Below are 24,552 nucleotides of genomic sequence, written 5' to 3' on the forward strand. Positions count from 1 at the left end.
AACAGACCCCTACCCCCTAGCAGTCCTGCTGCCCTCACTGTAATCATCGCATTAAGACCCTTCATCTGCAGTGGGTCCCTTCATTTAAAACACTGCCTCTAACCTACACAAGAAGAGTGTGAGAGGAAGGGTCCCACTGTACTGATCATAGCGAAAATAGACTGTTTTGGGAAGGAGATGGGGGTATCTGTTGTTAAAAAATGGGGTTTATTGCTTGTCTGATTGGGAACAAAGAGGTGAAATAGCTATAATCACAGCTTGCTAGCTTTTGAACATTTGCACCTTTTTGATATTAAAATAGTTTTTGCTACATATTTGCCACAATTCTGTAATGGAATCCCATGCCTTAAAGCCCTGGTCCTCAGGGCCCACTAACAGGCCAGGTTTGCAAGATAACTGAAATACATCCCAGGTGATATAATTTGCCGCTCAGTGATTGCAGTACTCTAGTCTGCATCTCCCCAAGATAATACCTAAAATCTGGCCTGTTAGTGGGCCCTGAGGACCGGAGTTGAGAACCACTGCTTAAAGGATACCTGTACTGTGCTAATGGTATTATAAGGGTTTCCAGCCCTCCCACAGCCTTATAACTCACCAGTCCATGCTTCTGCCAATTCCACACTGTGCAGCAGTCACCCCTCGTAGGTTGCACAGTGTGAATCTGACAGGAGCATGGACATGTGTGTGAATAGAGCTTTGGGGAGGTAGGTGAAGGATTTCAATTCAATAACTGTATGAAAATTAAGTTCTTTAAAGACAGCTATGGTTGTCTTGCTGTTCCCCTTGGTCTTGGGATGGTCTTGGAAGTTCAGTACAATTTTGTAATGATGTTTAGCATTAAAAGCCAACTCCAGGCAATAATTTTTTTCTATTTTTTTTTTTTTTATCCTACAAAAAAGTGGGAATTCACTTTCTGTCCCATGACAACAGGACAGATATATAGAGGTATAGGGGGTGGGGGAGGGGTAAATTGGGAAAGGAAAAGAAAACACATCAATAAATATCCCATGCTCTACCAAGGGGGGTTTTGTTGTGGAACCCCCCCCCCACCCTTTCATCTGTAGTTTTTGTGGGCCATAAAGTGCTGAGAAATCTCATTTGGGACCCAGATAGCAAGAAAAACATAAAAACCCACAAGAAAAAGTACCCCCTGGAACAGATGCCCACTCTACAAAGAATGTATGAAAAAAATTAAAAATAACATTTATTATAAGTTTCATGACACAATAAAGAAATGTACAACTTCCCACAGATATAACTTAAAGATTAAAACCGTACAACCGCACCCAAAAAAAACGTAGTACCAATACCCCAGTTCCTATATTAGTATTAGTACATGTATTATATAAGTTATTATCTATCAAGAAACTCAAACAGAGCTCTGGATGATACCAACATGGGTCACTAAAGCATATACAGTATCTTACAAAAGTGAGTACATCCCTCACATTTTTGTAAATATTTTATTATCACTTTTCATGTGACAACACTGAAGAAATGACACTTTGCTACAATGTAAATTAATAAATGTACAGCTTGTATAACAGTGTAAATTTGCTGTCCCCTCAAAATAAACTCAACACACAGCCATTAATGTCTTAACAGCTGGCAACAAAAGTGAGTACACTCCTAAGTGAAAATGTCCAAATTTGGCCCAAAGTGTCAATATTTTGTGTGGCCACTATTATTTTCCAGCACTGCCTTAACCCTCTTGGGCATGGAGTTCACCAGAGCTTCACAGGTTGCCACTGAAATCCTCTTCCACTCCTCTTTGACAACATCGCGGATCTGGTGGATGTTAGAGACTTTGCTCTCCACCACCTTCCGTTTGATTATGCCCCACAGAGGTTCAATAGGATTAAGGTCTGGTCATGCTTGGCCAGTCCATCACCTTTACCCTTAGCTTCTTTAGAAAGGCAGTGGTCATCTTGGAGGTGTGTTTGGGGTCGTTATCATGCTGGAATACGGCCCAGTCCCTGAAGGGAGGGGATCATGCTCTGCTTCAGTATGTCACAGCACATGTTGGCATTCATGGTTCTCTCAATGAACTGTAGTTCCCCAGTGCCGGCAGCACTCATGCAGCCCCAGACCATGACACTCCCACCACCATGCTTGTTTGTAGGCAAGACACACTTGTCTTTGTACTCCTCACCTGGTTGCCACCACACACGCTTGACACCATCTGAACCAAATAAGTTTATTTTGGTCTCATCAGACCACAGGACATGGTTCCAGTAATCCATGTCCTTAGTCTGCTTGTCTTCAGCAAACTATGTGTGGGCTTTCTTGTTCATCATCATAAGAAAAGGCTTCCTTCTGGGACAACAGCCGAGCAGACCAATTTGATGCAGTGTGCAGCAAATGGTCTGAGCACTGACAGGCTGACCCCCCCACCCCTTCAACCTCTGCAGCAATGCTGGCAGCACTCATATGTCTATTTCCCAAAGACAACTTCTGGATATGACGCTGAGCATGTGCACTCAACTTCTTTGGTCGACCAAGGTGAGGCCTGTTCTGAGTGGAACCTGTCCTGTTAAACCGCTGTATGGTTTTGGCCACCGTGCTGCAGCTCAGTTTCAAGGTCTTGGCAATCGTCTTATAGCCTAGGCCATCTTTATGTAGAACAACAATTCATTTTTTTTAGCTCCTCAGAGAGTTCTTTGCCATGAGGTGGTATGTTGAACTTCCAGTGACCAGTATGAGAGAGTGAGAGCGATGACACCAAATTTAACACACCTGCTCCCCATTCACACCCGAGACCTTGTAAAACGAACGAGCCACATGACACCAGGGAGGGAAAATGGCTAATTGGGCCCAATTTGAAAATTTTAACTTAGGAGTGTACTCACTTTTGTTGCCAGCTGTTTAGACATTAAGGCCCCTTTCACACTATCCGTCGGACGGATTCCGTTTTTCTCAGGGGCGGAATCCAGCCGCCGATCCCCCGCTGAGCAGGAGGATGACAGCTCTGTCTCAGCGCTGTGTGCGGAGACACAGCTGTCAGTTCCCCATGCATCTCTATGGGGGAAATCGGATGGGAACGGACTGTCGGTCCGTGCTCATCCGATTCCATCCGATCCGCTGGACGGATGGAAAATAGGGTTTCCATCCGTCCAGATTTGACGAATCGGATCGGATGTCAGCGGACATGTCTCCGCTGACATCCGATTCCCCATAGAGATGCATATATATATATATATATATATATATATATATATATATATGTTAATTGCCATTTTTTCATACAGTCTTTGTGATGCAGACATTTGTTTCAGGGGGTACTTTTTCTTGTGGGTTTTGAATTCTTGGTGCTGGTTTGGGTTTTGCAAGGTTTGGCAATTAAAACCTAACAGAGTTTCTTTCCAACCCTTTCCCAATGACGACTGTTCACCCCACTTCTTTCCACAATGAGGTCACAGATGGCATAAATACTATAGTCTAGTATTTTCCCAGTCTATCCAAAAGTAAAAAATAATTTGGCTGGAGTTATGCTTTAACATTCTTGGGGATTTGTTGTAAAACTGATTGTAGTAAGTACAGAATAGGAGGTCAGCTTAGCACAGTTACATCCCATATATATATTTTCATATGCTAATAGACGTTTTATATGTAATATATATCTTGATCCTCTTAATTATAAGCAAATGTGTATCACAGGGTCATCAGTCTTTTAATTATGAAATGCTGTTAATGTGTAATCTAACCATTTGGTATTTTCAGCTGTTTATCGTGCTGTCAAGTGTAACCTGTGAGCTGTATCATGTTGTCTTGCAGGCTTTACTGAATTACTATTGCTGCTGCTGTCTGTGCTTTTCAGTGTTGTCTCTTTATGGGTAGATGGGACAGATTATATCTTTGCTTTTTTGGATGCCAAGCATGATTTTGCCTGATGCTTCACAGCAGCTAAAATAAACAGATCTGCCTAATAATACAATTATCAGTCTGAAAAGCACAGAAAATGCATTCAGTAAGGCACTGGAAGTCAGGACAAATCAACTAAGTGATACTGTTTAAAGAGCCTCTTGGCACACAAAACCAACAGTGTTATGGTGATCTACAGTAGGCCTGCTTTAACATTTCCGTTTGCTACTGGCATCTGTTATGTAATCCAGTAAGGCCCATTTGGATCATATCACATGGCTGGCACAGAATTAGATGGCGGGCTGCAGCGTCAGGCTGTCCATGTCATTAATCTCCGGTCATGTACCGTGCAACATTGCGGACCGCAGGCTTGGCACGTGTGCCCTATATGTGTGTGTGTGAGGTGAGACTCTGCCAGATGTCATGCACGGGCTGTGGGATCTGCATCAAGGCATATTTGGTTCTGCACCCGCGCTGCTAGTAATGTATATCCCTCTTCTTCTGCTCCTCTCTCTCCTCTCCACTCTGCTGCTGTTGCTATGGTTACCCTGTGCAGGATGAGATCCTGGTGAGTAGTCAGGCAGCGGCTGATGCGCCAAGCAGTGAGAGTGCATTAGGGCGGCCATTTTGCAGGCATTAATCAAAACCAGACTGAAAACAAATCATGAATCAGTCTCTTAGAATAACTGCAGTACACTTTACAGGCCACCATATTATAAAATGCATTCAAAAATACATTTCAGGATATGAACACTTTGTTTTTTTTTTAAATAGTGGTTTAGAAATTTATAAAACTGGTCATCTGCAAAGCCACAGGCTTAATGTAATCTGTTCTGAACATGTCATGCTTATCCTTAATTTACCTTACAGAACACTGGAGACTATACTGTGCTCTGATTACTACATACAGCCTGAAACACTCAGAAAGGAATTTTAAGGAGCCCCAGATGCACCCTCCTGCCTTGCTCAGTCTCCCTCTGTGTGTCCTCATGTCCCTTCCTCCTGTTCCTTTCCTGCTACTAACACTGTGTGTGAGAGTTAACACTCCAGACCTTGACCGGCAGCCACGTCACCCTCCTAAATTCTATTTGTCGCAGTCTAGGAGGCTGTCATGTCATATTTTGGCAGCCACGTTATTACTTCAATATCCAGACCTTCCTTACTGAGCTGGAAGAGAGGCCAACACAATAAGTAAAAAAATAATAAATCTAACGTCCAACAGAGTAAAGAATCTCAGGTTTATTTCTAAGAGTGGAACAAGAGGAGTAAAGCTGACCACAAACATAGCGATGTCAGATGTTCAGCAAATCGAATAAGAGAAATTTCTAGATTTCCCTGTCCACTCTAAATAACTTGGATGAAGGAATCTCCCACTGCCAGATATTGTATTCTGACAGCCGGCACTTGTGGCTGTCAGCGCGCATTTACAGGAGCGGCCAGGGGGCAGTAAAAATTAGTTGAGACATGGTTTAAATGCCCCTGACTTCCTGCCTAAACAAGGGCAATCAGGTGCTAAGGGCTGTACACATGCCATGCCTGAGATGCCTTGCTTCACGGCCGCAGCAAAAACCAAACAGCATGCCACCTTTGTCAACCTCAACCAATTCACGTGAATAGGGCAATGCAATGCAATGCACATGATTGCGGCGTACAATGCTCCTGGTTGCGGCGTGGTGGTGCAGCATTGTGAGGGATAAAACAGGCAGTGAGGAGGCAAAATATTATTTTCAGAGGAGTAGCCTCATGTGTGAATGAACTCTCTGCAGTCTCTGTTTGGTTAACTCTTTAAAGCCTTGATCCTTCAACAAGAGTTTGTTGGGCCTGGTGGTGTTCATAGGATCACCCACAAATTAAATTTCAGTCAATTCTCAGGAATCAGCCAAAATTTGAGCTGATTATGGCCAGCTTAAGGTTGCTACCTCTTTACTATTTACAGCACTGGCAACAAGTTTAAATGTTACTAGCCAGGCTGGTAAAATATTGACTGAATGGTGGCAATCTCCTAAAGCACATGTGTCAAACACAAGGCCCGCGGGCCGAATGCGGCCCGCCAGGCCATTTCAAGTGGCCCTCACACCTCTCCTACGGCACCCCCCTCATCTCCACCCTACCCTATGTCAGCAGTCAGGAACAGAGAGGAGGACAGGACTCTTCCTACAGATCCTGCACTTATCTAAGTAGCCGCAGCACCCCCTCATCTCCTCCTCGATTGACTCACCATGCAGCTGACTCCAGCCCTCCTCTGATTTTACTGTGATGTAAGGGAGGGTGGGGGACTCTTGACTTCTGATAGTGAGGGGGCTCTTTACATCTGATATAGAGGGGATGGGGTGCTCTGGACACCTAATCTTACAGATACAACCGGCCCTTTGAGGGCAATCATAATGCTGATGCGGCCCTCAGTGAAATTGAGTTTGACACCTCTGTCCTAAAGACAAATAGGCCCCCAGGCCTCACAGAAAACAAATACATGATATTTTAGGATATTTTCAATAATTTTGTTTCTTTTCAAGCATATCTAAAGCAATAGTTTTTGTTCTAGAAAGAGTAGAGAGTAGGGATTGGATGACACCCCTTTTTTTTTTTTTTGCTCAGTGTTTAGGGTTGCCATCTGGTCATTATTTTACCAAGGTTACTTGTTGCCAATGTTATTAATAGGAAATACATCATAAGGTCTGTATTTTTCCTAGAAACAGTGGCAACCTTAAATATCCAGTTGGGGAGATTTTCCTTCACTTCCTTGTCTTCAGACACAATAGGAAGTTAGTGGAGATCTCTTCAAAATAGGGGAAATCTTTTCTTCAGTCATCAGACACAGAAGTGAAGGAAGACCCTCCTTCTCTGTTTTTGTGACCATTGTCACTGGCACTAAAAGTGATGGGAAATACATAATTTTATAGTTGCAAAAAGAACAGGAATAGAGAGGTCTATTAACCCCGTGGCGCTGGCGCCTCCCGGCCTTTTAAGGGATTTCAGATACCAGGGTTTATGATTGACTGTCACAGTGGTCACATGATCGGAAAGCTAACAATCCACTAGCCACGAGTAGCTGTGACAGGAGCACACAGGGAGCATGCTCTTGGCACAACTGTGTTTCTGTTGAAATGTCGCATATTTGCGTGCCGTCTGCGCCAAGAGGTTAATAGTGACATCTGCTCTGGGTCACAACTGCCTACATGGGGAATTCCCCTCATTTGAAGAGATTTCTATTAGCTTCCTGTTTCATCTCCAGGATAAAAAATGACAGGGAAACTTCCCAACAGGACATAGTGGTTTTGACTAGAGATGTAAAATTTCCAGGAAATATTGAAGCCATTGGGGAAAAAAAAAATTTCCAGGAAAAAAATTTACATTTTTGGAAAAATGAAGAAAAAAATCATTGTGGAATAGTTTCACAAATTAAAAGGCTTTTTGTTACACTGGGAGCATGACATGCAGTGTATATAAAAATAAAGTATAGCTTATTCAGTAAATAAATTAAAATTCCCTAGAGACCTCTGGAGGGAAAAGCTATTGCACTTTCAATATGTTCCTCATCATTTCATTCCAGAAAGTTTTGTTAAATGTCCTAAGGGCACCTCTGGCATGCAAGGATGTGTTTTGTCATCCTTGTAGCATTTGGAAAAGATTTTTTTTTTCATCAATATTTTCAAATAACAGCTTTGTTCTTAGCAGAAGTTCCACTGTGGAAATGTATCCACACTCTAGATGTTGGTCACCCTCTCCTCTTGAAGACTTGGCACTTTTGGGGATCTAGGGGGTGGGGGGGGGAGCAGGTACCTGATTCTGACAGTCCCACTTCCCCTCTGACCTCCTAGGCGATTGGAAGCAGCAGTCCTCCCTCTCTCCCTAGTGCAGCCTACCTCCCCCAAGGTGCTGCCACCACCACCACCCTGTCCCTCCCCCCCATGCAAAAATGTCAAAACAATATTTTCACAAAAAATACATTAAAATTATTGTTAGTGGACACAAACATTCCATCATACATAAAAAAAGAAATAATAGATGCCATCCCCAGGCCAAAATTCTCCCCAAACAATAATGCACATATTCCATCAACTCCCAGTTCCAGTCTCCCCTCCCAGCACAAATCTTTGCCCCCACCCGCCAATTCCACCCCTAGCTCAAATCCAACCTTAATCTCCCTCCTAGCATACATCCCCTTTCTTCTCAAACTTTCTAGCCTAGCACAAATCTTCCTCCAAAATCCCACTCAGTCCCTCCTATTAGCCCAAATTCCCCCACCCCCTCCTGGCACACATCTTTTTTCTTCAACCCCCTTCCTAGGACAAACTCCCACAAATCCCTCCTCCATCCCCTCTAAATTACCATTCCCAGCACAAATTCTTCCTCCCTACCCTAATCCCCCACCCCCTCCTAGCTCAAACATCCCCTCTCCTGGTTCAAACCCTCCTCCTAGCACATGTCGCCTCCCACCCATTCTTTTTTCTACCACATATCCCCCCCAAATCCCTCTTTCTAACACATATTCCCCCCTCCCTGAATCCCTGTTACATTTCCCAACACAGATAGCCCCCCATTCCCCTCCCCAACTTACAGGAGGAAGCCACTAAAAGCCAGGAGGAGGTGCGCTGTGTTGTCCTCTCCCTCCTGTCAGAAGATCGTTCATCTATACAACACATGGGACAGGATCACTCTTACTGTAGATCGCATTGCACTGTACTTACACACTTCCCCCCCCCCCCCCCCGTCTCCTCCAAGGGCTGCTTACTTCCCAGAAGCAGTAAGTGTGGATAAGGGGCGGCAATCAAACTGTGTGTATGTACAGTGCAATGCGATGCCCCATATATTGTATAGAAGAACGCTCCTCTGACAGGAAGGAGAGCACAACACAGCGCACCTCCTCCTAGCTCTTTCCTCTCTGCTCCAGCCTCCCGTCTCCTTGTCCCGGCTGTGAGCGCGGGCTGGAGCGGAGGTGGGGGCAGGGTAAGGACCTCAGCGGCAACCAGCCAACCAGGCAGAACTTAAATCTGGGTGGGCACAACCCACCACAGTACTCCCTAAATCTGGCCCGCTGTTTCTCTCACCCAGCAACTGAAAGCCGGCGGGGGGAGAAACAAGCTTTCAGTTGCTGGGTGAGTGACACAGAGGGAATTGTTCCTTTTTTGCTCCACTGATCCTCCTGCTGTCGGGGCCCCCTAAGTGCCCGGGCCCCCTACAGAAGGACCAGTGGTCCCCCCCCTTTTAGCGGCCCTGGGGACATGTGACAGGTTCCAGAAGACTGCAGGACCATTCACAGTGTGCAAAATTACTTGCACATGCACAGTGGGTGAATACCATGTCATAGATATATTATTTGTCATTGTAAAATCACATATACCACACACTTTTTTCATTTTTTCCAGAAAAAGAACAAAAAACGGCCTTGCAAAAAAAAACTAAAAAAAATATTTTTCCGTTTTTTTTTTTTCTCAGGCTTTCCCATCTCTAGTTTTTGACAATTCTTTAGGGCCCTTTCAAATTTCACTTTTGTGTAAAAAAAAAAAAAAAAGCACCTGAAAAACTCAAGAAAATGCTTCCCTTTAAAATCAATGAATGTTTTCACACTGAGGCGGTGCGCTTTCATTGCGGTGAAAAAATCCTGCTTGCAGCATCTTTGAAACATGTTTGGGGAGGTAAAAAAACGCACCAAAAACGCTTCTCTCCAATAAAAACAAATGAGAACCGCCTCAAAAACGCCCCCCACTAAGCATTTTTGGGGCAGCTTTTGAGTCACATTTTTTTAAACCACACCAAAAGCGCTACATAGGTGTTTTACTGGCCTGGCCAGGGTTCTATTAATTCAAAAGGGGGGCACAGGCATCTGCCAAGCAGAAGGACCAGCTGTACCGCCTTGCAGAAAACGATCCTTGTTCCTCCCCCTACAGTGTTGCCTGCTTCTCCTCCTCTCCCTCCCCCCGGCTGCGCTACAGGGGGATCAGTTCTAGCATCTGTGCCTCCATCCTGTCTCTTTCTCAGTCTTAAATGTAGGACATCAGGGGTCTCTGTAGAACTCTGGCATTTCACCAAAGCCTTCCAAAAGGGCAGTTAAAAAAATTTTAAAAAATAAATAAAAATCTAAAAAAAAATAATTTAAAAAAATGAAGGACCCGTTCACATGTGCTTTCACATGTGCTTAGCACTCTGTATTTCTGCCATGGCTGGGAAGCATAGCATTGTGGATGCGACATGTGTACACCCCTAGCCACTGCCTCTTTTGCTCTGAGTTTGAGCTTTGGGGTGCACACCCTAATGCAATAGGCTGCGCACACCTATTGCACCCCTTTGGGGTGCACACCCTAACAAAAGTTAGGCATAACACTATGAGGTAATATGGGTGTGGGGTAAAAGTTAGGTGTAACATTGGTGTTAGGTTAAAGTTAGGTATAACACTATGAAGTAATATGAGTGTGAAGTAAGAGTTAGGTATAACACTATAAGGCAATATGGGTGTGGGGTAAAAGTTAGGCATAACACTATGAGGTAATATGGGTGTGGGATAAAAGTTAGGCATAACACTATGAGGTAACATTGGTGTTAGGTTAAAGTTAGTTGTAACACTATGAGATAATATGAGTTGGAAGTAAGAGTTTGGTATAACACTATGAATGCCGGTTCACACTGATCCGACTTTTCAGGCGACTTGGTCGCCTGACAAGTAGCTTCGGATGCTGTGCAATGGAACCGTTCTAATCAGAGCGACTCAAGTCGCTCCGACTTAGAAAAAGGTTCCTGCACTATTTTTTTGCAAAGTCGGAGCGACTTGCATTGACTTCTATTATGAGAAGTCGTTGCAAGCCACGCTGAAGTCGCCCAGCACGGGCGACTTCATTAGTTGCCCGAACACGGGGCGACTTTGAGTCGGATCAGTGTGAACCGACTCTGAGGCAATATTGGTGTGGGGTAAAAGTTAGGTAGAACACTATGAGGTAACATCGGTGTTAGGTAAAAGTTAGGTATAACACTATGTGGCAATATGGGTGTGAGTTAAAAGTTAGGTATAACACTATGAGGTAATGTGGGTGTGGGGTAAAAGTTAGGTATAACACTATGAGGTCAAATATAACGAGTTTTTCTTTTTCTCTGTGAACTAAAAACAGATGGAATTCGAGGTAAACTGAAAAACAGTTTTTTTTTTCTCTCTTTTTATTTATTTTTTTTTTCAAAGGGTGTAGTTTTTCCAGTGTACTTAGGGTAGTTTAGTTCTTTTTTATTTAGTATTCTTTGTGTTTTTTTTTTTTTCTTCTTTTTGTAAGTGGTCATTATTTGTGTATTGTTGCTTTATTTTTTATTTAATGTTTTTACTGTTTCCTTTTCTGTCTGTGAAAAAATAAGTAAAGTATTAAGGCTAATGATGGTGATGGGGTGTTTTTTTTTTAAGGCAAAAGAGCAGGTCCAGGGCAGTTGAACGGAGCTTCCGTAAACCTTAGGAGCCATTTAATGCCCGTTCATAGCCCACCAAAAATTACCTTAAAGTATAACTTTCTTTTTGTTTTGGCTAGAGGGGAGAAGGATTAGAATACCTGTCAGTTTTTATCGCTGTCTGTGCCCCCCATTAAGGAATTTCACCCTCTCTATTTGTCCTGTTTAACATTATTATAAAGAGTGAAAGTAAAAAAAAAGAAAATCCCAAATTTTGGGTTGTCCCCAGAAAAGTAATAGAGGGGAAATCTTTCAATCGGGGCACCTGTGGGTCCCCAAGGAATTCCCTCTTACTTCCTGTGTGGCTATGGGACAGGAAGTGAAGGGAAATTTCCACAATGGGACACAGATGGGAGAAAAAATCTGACATGGGTATAATTCTCCCTTACTCTATCCAAAATGACAAGCAAAATTTTGCCTAAAGTTCTACTTTAAAGTGACGGGGAAGTACAGGAACTGCTATTGCTGGCCTGCTGAAGTAAATGCTAGGATCCTGGCTGTGTCTGACTTAAAGACTTGGGTCTAAAAGTCCACCGATTACAAAAATAAATAAATACATGCACCCATATTTGCAGCATACAAATGTGCATTTAAATTGTTGTTGTAAATGAGCTTACAAAACATTGCAACCATGATAAGTGGATTGTGGGTGCAATGTACAGGCTCCTGCAGACTCTTCCTCTGACTCTGTGCCTGTACTGAGTAGCGGGCTTTCACCCTGGAGGTAATGTCAATGAGCTATGAGTACTGTAGTCACCACCCTTGTGTGCCATTGAGAACTACAAGCCCTTCTGCTGTGGTGGCAAGCAGGAATTATGGTTCATTTATTCACAGATCTCTGTGGAAGAATGATGAAGCTGTGTGGGGCTCCGTTGTGCAGAATTTGAAAGTGACAGCTTCTGCAGGAGAGAAGATCTCCTACGCGTTGTCACACTAGGGCCTTTGGGGTGCTTAACACCATGTTACACCCTAACTAAGGGTGTAATGTGCAATATGATCCAAAAGCGGAAGTTAGTCTTTAAGTGCTTTTAGGTCAGACACAGAACAAGCATGCTGTACGGGCACATTTACACCTTGGTTTGTAGAGTTAGTGCATGCAAGTTAATGCGTATTTTTGCATATGTTGCATTTAGGTAGCCTGTTCAAATAAATGTGCTGCCAAAGCACCAAAACATCCAAGCAATGGGCATGCACTATTTGTTTTTGCAACGCAGCTGAACACAATGCATATGCATTCTCTTAGGTTTGCCATTTGAAATTATTTACTTGACATGTGCTTTGCGGTATCCCATGTGTTAATGCGCACAATAATGCGAATGTCGAAAAAGTGTCAGAGCCCTTTAATTTGATACTTCTTCCAGACCAGCAAGTCAAAAGGCATTGAAGCCAAAGCTTCTCCATGTCATCCAGGGAATTAATACTGCAAAGGCAGCCTCCATGATTCTCACAAGTCCCTTTAATTTCCTCTTTCCAATTGACATCAATTGTGAATTTCACCAAATTGGCAACATTTCACTGAAGTATCCCAATTTTTCCAGCCTAAAAAATATAATCAAACCGTAACAAAACTGTTTCGTTGGAAGAAACCCATTTAAATTATTATTAATTATTATTAAATTAATTATTATTAACAGGATTTATATAGCGTCAACAGTTTGCGCAGCTCTTTACCATGTTAGGGCAAACAGTACAGTTACAATATCATTCAACACAGGAGGAGTCAGAGGGCCCTGTTCGTTAGAGCTTAAACTCTAAACTGGAGAAGCTCCAAATAAAAATTGTATATTTTCTATTGAAATACAGTATGCATTAGAAGTGGGCCTCGTTTCATGACCGGATTGATCGCTGAAAAGCTTTGAAAGGCCTAGAGTTAAACATCTCAGACTGCAATTCTATCCGTTATATATCGGCTTCACTGGAAGAGAGCAGTGTTCAAATTACAGATATGAGATCACTAGGTTTGGCAGGCTTTTTCTGTTTAGTAACAGAGCACAATCATGATGTTTGCTGCTTATTTAGCTGACGGAGGCTTGCTGCCATTTCATTGTCTGGCCTGGCCGAGCACTGAACAAGATGGCCGACGTTTTGCTCTTGTGTTCCGAGTGAGTTTGCAGATTTTGCCTGAAGTGTGTGCATGCGTCTCCTAACCACAGCTTGTCACATTCCTGCCTTCAAACAGCGTGATGATCCCACCATCTCTCATGCTTAACTTTTCCTTATGTGGCCTCATAATAGTGTGATATTCAGATACTGGGCATCAGTGGCCCATTTTGCATCTCCTCTCTGCCACATGGTTATATCTAAATGTCCCGTAATACGTGCTAGTTAAATTTAATGAAGCACAGTCAGCTTGTTTTGCACAATTTATTTAATATAGTTTTTATTATTATTTGATATTATGTAATACAATGCTGCAAGAGGTGTGTGGTAGCCCAGTTATAACCCAGCTTTTAGCAGCTTAGGCGCTAATTGCAAGCTGCTTTCTAAATAGTCAATATGTCTTACTGCACATTTCTGTTCTTTAAGCACAAAATGTAGAATTGAATATGTATCAGAATAATTTGTTTGGACACATGTTAAATGCTAAAACTAAAGTGGCATTTTTTTTCTGTCAGTTACAGTGGCGGCATAACTAATATGGCAAGAGAGAAGATTTATTTTCCTTCTTACAAACGCCAAATCGTTTCAACAGCGCAATTCTTTTATGATTATTGTAGACAGCAACACAGATCTTGTTGTACCTTGTATCTTTTTCTTTGACTGTGAATATAATCATCAGGTGACCATGCACTATACCAGTGATGGCGAACCTTGGCACCCCAGATGTTTTGGAACTACCTTTCCCATGATGCTCATGCACTCTGCAGTGTAGTTGAGCATTATGGGAAATGTAGTTCCAAAACATCTGGGGTGCCAAGGTTCGCCATCACTGCACTATACAGTCCAATTAATTATTCTCCTTCAGGTCCACTATCAACTATGTAGTATAATGGCCTGCCTGATTTGATTCTAATTAACACAATTGTTTAGATTTGTCATTATAGTACATAGTTTTGGTTATGCATATGGAGATTGTACAAACATATTGTATAGTGCATGGCCAGCTTTAGAGAGGCTAAAGTAAATGTGTCATAACCTGGGTGCTTCACAGCATATTTTAAATATATGTGAGCAGAGTTTACCTTTCAGTGGAAGCTGCATGTTAAAATTATCATTGGATTTAGGTGGCTAAAGTTACATACTAATAAAGAAAATCAACCTCACAACACTTTTGAAAGTTTATTTAGAAGAGAAGAGTTACAAGTCAAAGTGAAGATTAAATATAATAAAGCAAGATTAGGAAGAGATTAGCACGGCTGTAGAAAACTCACATAGTTGACTGTGCCAAAACCCAGCATCTTAAATAAAAAAATGCAAAACGTTTTAGGACAGTTGACATGTAAGACCTCCCGTAACCTCATGCCAACCACGCAATGCATATGGGGGACAGAAGGGAACAACATCCATTGTACATATATGTCCATTGGCTGCCGAGGTTTCTGTGCTCACTGCATGTTGCCAGCATATTGACTGAGACAGCTCCCAGTCTCTTTTTGTGACCGAGGGCCAGTGGCATGGGCTCCTTATGAGAGCCAATCACAGTGATCACATGATGGGGAAGTCAACCATGCATCCTTATTTATTATTTTTTTTATTTCAGGTACTTATATAGCACCGTCAATTTACGCAGCGCTTTACATATGCATCCTGGCATTAAGACCCAGTTAAACGGCTGCCAGGAGGGGGCAGGAAGGGCTTAAACATTTTTCATGATAACGCATTAATAGCTTGTACAAGCCACAGACCTAATATTTACAGGAGACTTCTATTTCTGTTATTTTGGACATCTTATCAGCACAACCACGACCCACAACCTGAAATGTCTTCGGCTCCCTTTACAAGGTCCGCATTCCGTTGCGGACCGTTCTCTGCTCAGCGGGGGATCAATCCGTCGATCCCTGCTGAGCAGGCGAATGACAGCTCCATCTCTGCACTGTGTGCGGAGAGGGAGGGGTCAGAGCCCCGCTGCTCTCTATGGGGAATCGGATGAGAGCGGACCGCCTGTCCCCGATCCGGTCCCCTGGACGGATGGAAAATAGGGTTTCATCCGTCCGGATTTCACGGACAGGATCGGATGCGGATGACAGCAAGTGTCAGCGGACATGTCTCCACTGACATCCACTGCCCCGTAGGGATGCATGGAGGATCCGATCAGATCCGCCTAAAAAACTGACAGGCGGATCTGTTTGGATCGTTTGTGTGAAAGTACCCTAACTTTACAATATTACAAGACAAATTGTCTGTCCAAGACTGTACAACAAGACCTTCCAAAGGGCATTATTTTTAAAGAATTTTAAAAATAATACTTTCCTGCAAAGTAAAATACATTCAATAATATGTACCCCAATATTGGGGTTTAACCATTAGTAAAATATACAGTATAATAATTATTTTTCTTTATCAATGCCAATCTCCACTTTTCCTGTTAAAGTTGAGCTTGCCACTTCCATCATCACCAGAGCTCTCCTGTTGGTCTTTAAGTGGGACCAGTAGCGATTCAGGTGTTATCAGACAAATTTTCTGGAAAATTAGAGATTTGGATTTAACTTCAGCTGCCTATGTCTGGATCTGCTGATTATTTTGAGATGCAGTTTTCACTAACGGTAGCTGCATCTTATACATTTCTACACCATATGCATTTTTGAATTGCCCAGGTTTGGACGGGTTTCATTTTGCACGCTAGTGACTGAAATTTTCACATTAACACTTATTAGAATTAAATAATAGCCAGTATTTGTGTGTGTAGCTTTCCTGCACCCTGTTTTCAGATGTGTTGAATTATGATACTTTTGTTGACCTGTGTACACTGACCGGTTACAAGCCAGTGGACGCATGGTCCAGTGACCAAGGTACCTTGTCACATACACTTGTTTCTCTGTGGGATGTGTACACAGGTGTTTTTCTGTTCAATATGGAACTTGGGTGGTCCTGCTTGTAGGGTTCACTGAACACCCATTTACTCTACCTCCTGCATTCTCCACACCATGTTCCGTGAACTCTGCAGTCCATTGCCACTAACTTCTGTTCACCTTATGGACCAACATGCTTTGTATGGCAGAATACAGAAGCACTAAAAGCAATCGTGCTTCAATACTATACATTTTATTCCTGATCTGCAACATGTTACCAGCAGCTTTTATAGAGAGCAGGTAAAACTGTATATTTTTTTTTTGGTTTTGAATAAGTTGCTGTGTAACCCTAATGTGTTCAATGCATGCAGACGCTTTGTCATTTTAAATTCTCTCTAACACTAAACACAAAGAACCTCATTTTATCAATGTGTCAGGGAGAAGAACTGCCTCAGGAAGTAAGCGTTGTCCATAATAGCCAATATGAGCATTTCCTTTGCTCTTCATGTTGCTCTAGGAGAAGGGAGAGGAGTATCCAGTCGGTGACAATTGACAGCAGTTTCTTCCTCAGATGTACTGATAAATGATGGTCTGGGTGTGTGTTTGTTGTGTACCTGTGTCTTCCATGCAGTGACAAGTTCACCTTTCATTGAACAGGTCATCCGGAAGGGGTGGCTGACCATTAACAACATTGGTATAATGAAAGGCGGTGCAAAGGAATATTGGTTTGTCCTTACAGCGGAGAACCTTTCTTGGTACAAAGATGATGAGGTATGTCTTCTACTTCATTAATTATACAGTATGCCTGAACTATATTTTACATTTCTGTATTGTTCTTGCCTTTTGTTTGGATTTTTATTATATTTACTTAACAATCCAACTATGAAAAAAGAAGAATTACATAAAATAAATACAGCTACAGACTTTACATACCACTTAGTTGGTGCTAGCCTTGGCAAAGAAGATGATGCATTCGGCATGGTGGGACAGTGGACTAACCTGGATATTGTCCAGTCAATTCTACCAAAGCTTCATTTCCCCTGGATAGATTAAAAACAAGTGAGCTTTGCATGGGACCATTGAAGACCTTTTGACTAGACTACGCATACAAGGCCCCTACAACTGGGTCATCACGTGAGTGTAGTTTGATTCTGGGATTCTCCTTTTTTTTCAACTGTCAAACATTAGTGTTCCAGACAGGTAAGGATATGGTAGAAATAGCAACCAAAACATGTTCAGCCATTATTGTGGATCATAAACCTTTGACACGCCCCATAGCTAGAAAATGAAACCACTATTTCAGATTTGCTGGTCTCATCATCACCTTCCCACTTCCATCCTGTTCATTGGACTTAGACATAGGGCAGCTCATGTCCATGGGGGTTTTCTCAAACAAATCTAAATGCATGCATTTGAATGACAACCTCAGAGTTTGACAAGAAAAGACCTGTTTTATATGCAATTAAATGCAACTTAGTAGCACATGGGGCATTCAAAGAAACGCAGTGCAAAGCAGGTCAAGTGCAGTCTCTGAAGTGCCATGTGTACTGCTCAATTAAAGTCAATAGAATTTTGCTGACCTACATTTGACATGTATTTTAAACACGTCAAATGCAAGATAACAAATGCAGGATAACAATGTCCACTGACATGAGCCCTTTAGTTGGATTTTCTCTTTGTCTCCCTACTGTAAGCTGCCTTAAAAGCTCTATTTGCAGCCACAAGTCCCATCTGCGTGTTGATGACAATATGAATTATAAATTGACTGCCTTCTAGTTCAGATACTTTAACTCTATATGGCTGATTTTTGGTAAGATGACAATTACGGGAATATAATGTAGTACTGAACCCCTCGAAAAAAGGCAATCAGCTTCCCTGCTGATGTAAAGCTTCTATCATTTATAGTTACATAGTAGGTGAGGTTGAATAAAGACAATAGTCCATCCAGTTCAACCTGTGTAGGTGTGTGTTGCCGTAATCATCTCACATACCCCTGAATGTTCTGATCTTTGAGATGTACGTCTAAGAGTCTTTATATATTTATATGTATATTTATCATATACAGTAGCAATGTAAAAAAGACAAAACACCCCCCCCCCAAAACCCACAACAGAGATGGCAACGCTGTAGAATAAATTTTAAAAGTGAGTATTTCTTCTTGCAGGTAAGTGCGAACCGGGACAGATCAGAGGCTAGCCATTGTGGAATGTACTAGCCCTGACTGTCCCGGGGGTATGTTCATTGAAATTTTGTTTCTCTTACGTCCTCCGACAGTCGCCGCCTCTTCATATTCGTCACATATGGGGGTATTAGACTTTGCTCCGAAGGAGTAGCTAGGCAACAGAATATGTTAACAATAAAGCTTTAACATATCCCACCCTCAAGGGGTGGTCCCCTCAGTCAATACCCTCCTACTTCCTGCAACCATATCTCAGTTTTAATGTCTAGCTTGTCAGGAGTGGCTGGCTCTCTCTGTGCTGGGACTTTTTGTCCCAGACTCTTTCTTCTTTTTAATATTTTATTTGAGTTTTTTCTCTACCTTTACTTAGCTGTTGTTTTTGTCAGCATTAGTTAGTTCTTCGGACGAAGAGGATCATGCGGACTGGGTCTCGGGCTGATCCCCCTGATCGCAGGTCGTGGGTCAGTGGCTTCCCAGTCTGCCATCGAGCGTTCAGCCAGGTAACGCTCCTGGCACGGTGAACGACCCATCCCTGTTCGGTGCAGGGATGTTTGGTGAGGTGGCTACCTCACCGGACGCTGTGCGGTTTCTTAACCGCCATTGTGGGCGTCTTGAATTGCGACTCTCCCTGCCTCATGTGCAGCGGCTTGTTCGCCTGTGCGGGTTCCCCACGCCATATGAGGTAAGTGTGTCTATGTGGGGACCTGTCTGTCTGGGGGGGGTCTCAGTCTGGGACTGTGTAACCTGCCTTTACATCACACTGCTTGTCTCCCTATCTCTCGGCTGCATGCTGTGGGCTGCAAGGGGGGGGGGAGCTGTATGACACTGTGTGTGTCAGGCTGGGCAGTGTGGGAAGCTGTGTGCTGTGGGGCATGTTTTTAATGGCATGTTGGGGCATATACAGCGATCGCTGCGGCGATCTAACATGTATCCATATAATGGGATGAAATTGCGTGTGTTTTTATGCACTGTGGAGCGGCGGTTTCGGCGCCAAACGACGCCATTTTACCGGCGCCCGCTCCGGCCGCATGGTTTACATGCACGGCGGCCATTTTCTTGTAGCCTCCATAGGCTTACATAGAGCGCCCTGGCAGCATCACTTCCTTTTTCCTGGAACACCGGTCGAGGCAGCAGCAGCAGCGGGGTCTCCTCAGGTTTTATCCTTCTATTCCTGTTGTCCATTGCCTGTATTCAGTCTGTATATTCCCTGTGGGGGTCTCATTGTGCCTGAGTGTGTGCGGTGGGCTGCGCTTACCGCGCTTGCTGAAAGGGGGCAGTTAACCCTTGGTTGTCTGGCGTACAGGGGCAATGGATTCTCAGGAGGGCAAGTTTCCCACAGTATTGGTGGAAAGCCAGGGGACCGCTGTTTCCCCCCCAGGGGGGGATTTAGCCACTATTGTGGCTGGCCTTGCTGCCCAGGTGCAAATGCTGGTGGCTGCTCAATCTACTAAACGGCCCAGAGTTACTCTGTCCTCCGATTCTGAGGGTGAAGGTGATGGGGCTGTTCTGGCAGGGACCTCCCTATCGGGGTCCCGCTCCTCTCTTGATCTAGTGGGGTCTGAGGTAGAGGCTGAGGTTGAGGGGGTTGATAATTCTCCCCCTGGCTCGCCTGAAGAGCTTGCAATCATGGATGAGTTGATTGCTTCCATTAAGCAGACGCTACGTTTGCAGGACGAAGTGTGTCCCCCCGCTGCCTTGGCGGCTTATGGGACGCAGAGAAAACGCAGGACGCCGCAGGTTTTTCCCTGCAATGCTGATTTTCAGCGCGCGGTAAAGGATCAATGGCGCGATCTGCGCAAACCTTTTGCGGTACCAAGTAAATTCAAGCTGCGTTATCCTTTCTCCCCTGCCACTGATGAACGGTGGTGTGTGCCTCCACCAGTGGATCATGCAATTGCGGTTTTGAACAAAGCCACTGCGATTCCTGCAGAGGGATCCCCTGTTTTCCGTGATGCCACGGATAGGAGACTGGAGTCTCTTGCCCGTCATACTTATTCTGTTACGGGTTCTATGCTTAAAGCTCTATTTGCTTCTCTCATGGCGGCCCAGGCGATCGCAAGTTGGACGCAGATGCTTAGGCGCGTCCTAGTGGCCGATTCGGCCTCGGCGGCGACCCTGGACATGGTGGATCAGATCCACCAGGGTGTCATGTATCTGTGTGATGCGGACCTGGACCTGATTCCGTTGGCTGCACGTGTGCACAGCGTGGCGGTGTTGTCTCGCCGCCTGGTTTGGTTGAAATGTTGGTCGGTGGACCAATCTTCACGTAAAACCTTAGCCAATCTGCCTTATGATGGGTCTCGCCTTTTTGGGGAGTCCTTGGATGTGTTGATTAAGGGGATCACCGGGGGTAAGAGCACTCTCTTGCCCCATTTCCCCAAGGCTAAGGGGGCTTCTGGGAAGAAGCATGCGAATTTTCGGCCCCCTCAGGGGTCCTTTCGTGCCTTTCGGCCGCACTACAAGGGCAAACCGTTCAAGGGCCAGGGCTCTCAGAAGAAACCCTGGTCTGGGAAACAGAAGTCCGGCCAATCCGGACCTGCGGCCCATAACAGTTCGGCCTGAAGGGGCGCCCTCACCCAGTTTTGGGGTGGGGGGACGCTTGCTCGGTTTTCTTCAACCCTGGTTGGCCCGTGTGCGGGACAGATGGGTTCTGGAAATCGTTCGATCTGGTTACAAGATCGAGTTTCTCTCTCGGCCGGAGAGCAGATTTTTTCCCTCAAATCTACAACTGTCTCCAGAGCGCCTGCGGGATCTGCACCTAGCGGTGCGGGACCTGAGGGCTCAGGGAGTGGTGGTTCCGGTGCCTCGTCGGGACAGATTTCGGGGGTTTTATTCCAATCTGTTCACCGTGCCCAGAAAGGAGGGCGAGGTTCGTCCAATTCTGGACTTGAAAGCTCTGAACCGCTCTGTGCGGGTTCGCAAGTTCCGCATGGAATCCCTGCGCTCGGTGGTGGCTGCCCTGGTTCCGGGGGAATTCATGGCCTCCATCGATTTGAAGGATGCGTATCTTCACATCCCCATATTCGAGGGTCATCAGAGATACCTTCGATTTGCCATTGCGGAGGATCACTACCAGTTCGTGGCGTTGCCCTTTGGGCTCGCCTCGGCTCCGCGGGTCTTCACCAAGGTGCTTGCACCGGTTCTGGCATTATTGAGGGCCCAGGGCATTTCTGTCCTGGGGTATCTGGACGACATTCTGATTCGGTCTGCGACCAGTCAGGGTCTGGAGAAGGACCTGTCTGTCACGATGCAAACTCTGCAGGAGTTCGGTTGGACGATAAATGTTCCAAAGTCGACACTGAGTCCGTCGGTGCGTCTTCCCTATCTGGGAATGATACTGGACTCGGTGCAGGCGAAGGTCTTCCTGCCGGAAGACAAACTCAGGACTCTTCAGGAGGAAGTCAGGTCCCTCAGGGACGTTCCGAACTCGTCTCTGCGGACGTGTATGAGATGTCTGGGATTGATGGTCTCGGCTTTCGAGGCGATTCCTTTCGCGCAGTTTCACACGCGGGGTCTCCAGGCGGAGATCTTGTCCAAGTGGGACGGGCGACCTCAATCTCTGGATCTTCAGATCTCGTTGAGTCATCGCACCAGGGAAAACCTTCTGTGGTGGCTTCAGTCCCCGTTGGTGTCCGGGGGCAAGTCGTTTCGTCCGATCTCGTGGACGATAATCACCACGGATGCCAGCCTGTCGGGCTGGGGTGGTGTTCTGGGCGTTCTGTCCGCCCAGGGGACCTGGTCGGAGGGGGAGTCTTCCCTCCCGATCAACATTCTGGAATTGCGTGCGATAAGGCTCTGTCTTCATCGCTGGACGGACCGGCTGCAGGGCTGCCCGGTTCGGGTGCAGACGGACAATGCCACGGAGGTGGCCTACATCAACCACCAAGGGGGCACCAGGAGTGCCCGAGCGGCTCGAGAAGTGGCCGACATTCTGTCTTGGGCCGAGACTCATGTCCCGGCGATAACGGCGGTTCACATTCCGGGAGTGGAGAACTGGCAGGCGGACTATCTGAGTCGCCAGACCCTGGATCAGGGGGAATGGTCTCTCCATCCGGCTGTCTTCCAGAGGTTGTGCGCGAAGTGGGGTCTTCCAGATGTGGACCTGTTCGCGTCCCGCCTCAACTACAAGGTGAAGAGGTTCGTGGCAAGGACGCGCGACCCTCGGGCAGACGCGTCGGACGCGTTAGTGGCCCCGTGGCATCAGTACAGGCTGATGTACGCGTTTCCACCGATTCAGTTGCTGTCCCGGTTCCTTCGCAGGTTACACTCGGAACGCAGCACGGTGATTCTTGTGGCACCGGACTGGCCTCGCCGGTCCTGGTACGCAGACCTCGTGAATCTGGCGGTCGACGCCCCCTGGCGTCTGCCTCTTCGGGACGATCTACTGTCTCAAGGACCGATTTACCATCCTGCTTTACAGTCGCTGGCTTTGACGGCCTGGCTGTTGAGACCGAGGTCCTGAAGGAGAAGGGTCTCTCTCCAGAGGTTGTTCATACCTTGATCAACGCGAGGAAGTCTTCCTCGGGAAAGGTTTATTACCGTACTTGGAAGGCCTATTTTGCCTGGTGTGAGTCCAGGGGGTTTTCACCCCGCACGTACTCGGTTTCCCGTGTGCTGTCTTTCCTTCAGACGGGTGTCGATCAGCGTTTGGCGCTGGCTACGATAAAGGGTCAGGTGTCTGCGCTGGCCGTTCTGTTTCAACGTCCCGTGGTTTCCAACTCCTTGGTTGGCACTTTTATTCAGGGTGTGCGGCATCTGGTTCCTCCTAGGAGGGATCCTTTGCCCCCTTGGGACTTGAATCTGGTCCTATCTGTGTTACAACGTGCTCCTTTTGAACAGATCAGGGAGATCTCGTTGTCTATGTTGTCCAAAAAGGTCGCCTTTTTGGTGGCGATCACTTCGGCTCGCAGAGTGTCGGAACTGGCGGCTTTGTCCTGCAAGTCTCCGTACCTGGTTGTTCATTTGGATAAGGTGGTCTTGCGACCTAATCCTTCTTTTCTGCCGAAACGAGTTTCGGAATTCCATCTTAACGAGGATATTGTTTTGCCTTCGTTGTGCACGAAGCCTACACATCCAAAGGAGGTGAGATTGCATTCTCTGGATGTTGTTCGGGCGATTAGGGTTTACCTTAAATCGACTGAGTCTTTTCGAAAGACGGACTCCTTGTTTGTTCTTCCAGAGGGTCCTCGGAAGGGCATGGCGGCTTCCGCCTCTACCATTGCCAAATGGATCAGGCAGACCATTGAACAGGCCTATGCCTTGCAGGGGAAGGTTCCCCCTGTGCCTGTGAAGGCGCACTCTACTAGATCTCTGAGTACGTCTTGGGCCTGTCGTCATGGGGCTTCTGTAGCCCAGGTTTGTAAGGCGGCGACTTGGTCGACCGTACACACTTTCACAAAATTCTACAAAGTAGATGTTCAGGCATCGGCGGATGCTTCCTTTGGCCGCAAGGTTCTTAGTGCGGCTGTTCCCTAGGGTCCCTTGTTGGGGACTCCTGGCTGTTGGGATAAGTTTTGTATCCCCTGGTTTTTTGTCTTTTCCTGGGTTGTTGCTCCTGTTGAGCACTTATTTTTGCTGTTGCCCAGCTGGTTTCCTTCCTTTGGTAAGGTTCCTTTCTTTGATGTGGAGACTGCGTTGCCTTTCGGCGCGGATGCGTTTCCCACCCCTCATGTTTGCACTGCTTTGGGACGTCCCCATATGTGACGAATATGAAGAGGCGGCGACTGTCGGAGGACGTAAGAGAAAACGGAATTTTTGTAAAATCTTACCTGTAAAATTCCTTTCTCTGAGTCCTCCGACAGTCGCCGCCCCCGCCCCTCTTTTGGGGTTTGAATGTATACTCTACTGCTATTCCACTAAAACTGAGATATGGTTGCAGGAAGTAGGAGGGTATTGACTGAGGGGACCACCCCTTGAGGGTGGGATATGTTAAAGCTTTATTGTTAACATATTCTGTTGCCTAGCTACTCCTTCGGAGCAAAGTCTAATACCCCCATATGTGACGAATATGAAGAGGCGGCGACTGTCGGAGGACTCAGAGAAAGGAATTTTACAGGTAAGATTTTACAAAAATTCCGTTTTTTGTGGCCGCTTTAAGTTCAAAGTATTTCACAGGACATGAAGTAAAACTGCAAGCATCCC

General features: G+C 45.4%; 1 protein-coding gene across 4 annotated transcripts in view; it reads left to right on the top strand.

Moving 5' to 3' along the window:
* The window catches only part of DNM1 (dynamin 1), a 254,922-nt gene that overhangs the window by 167,119 nt on the left and 63,251 nt on the right, over positions 1 to 24,552 (top strand). For 3 of the 4 annotated variants that reach the window (XM_082262794.1, XM_082262793.1, XM_082262791.1), the window contains exons 14-15: positions 4,418 to 4,429; positions 16,890 to 17,003. In XM_082262794.1, coding sequence (XP_082118920.1) covers positions 4,418 to 4,429; positions 16,890 to 17,003 — 126 coding nt within the window. The remainder of the gene's footprint in view (positions 1 to 4,417; positions 4,430 to 16,889; positions 17,004 to 24,552) is intronic. The other variant, XM_082262792.1, reaches the window with a different exon arrangement.

The sequence above is a fragment of the Pelophylax lessonae genome (genome assembly GCF_965119305.1).
Source record: "Pelophylax lessonae genome assembly, chromosome: 7".
Taxonomy (NCBI): Eukaryota; Metazoa; Chordata; class Amphibia; order Anura; family Ranidae; genus Pelophylax; species Pelophylax lessonae.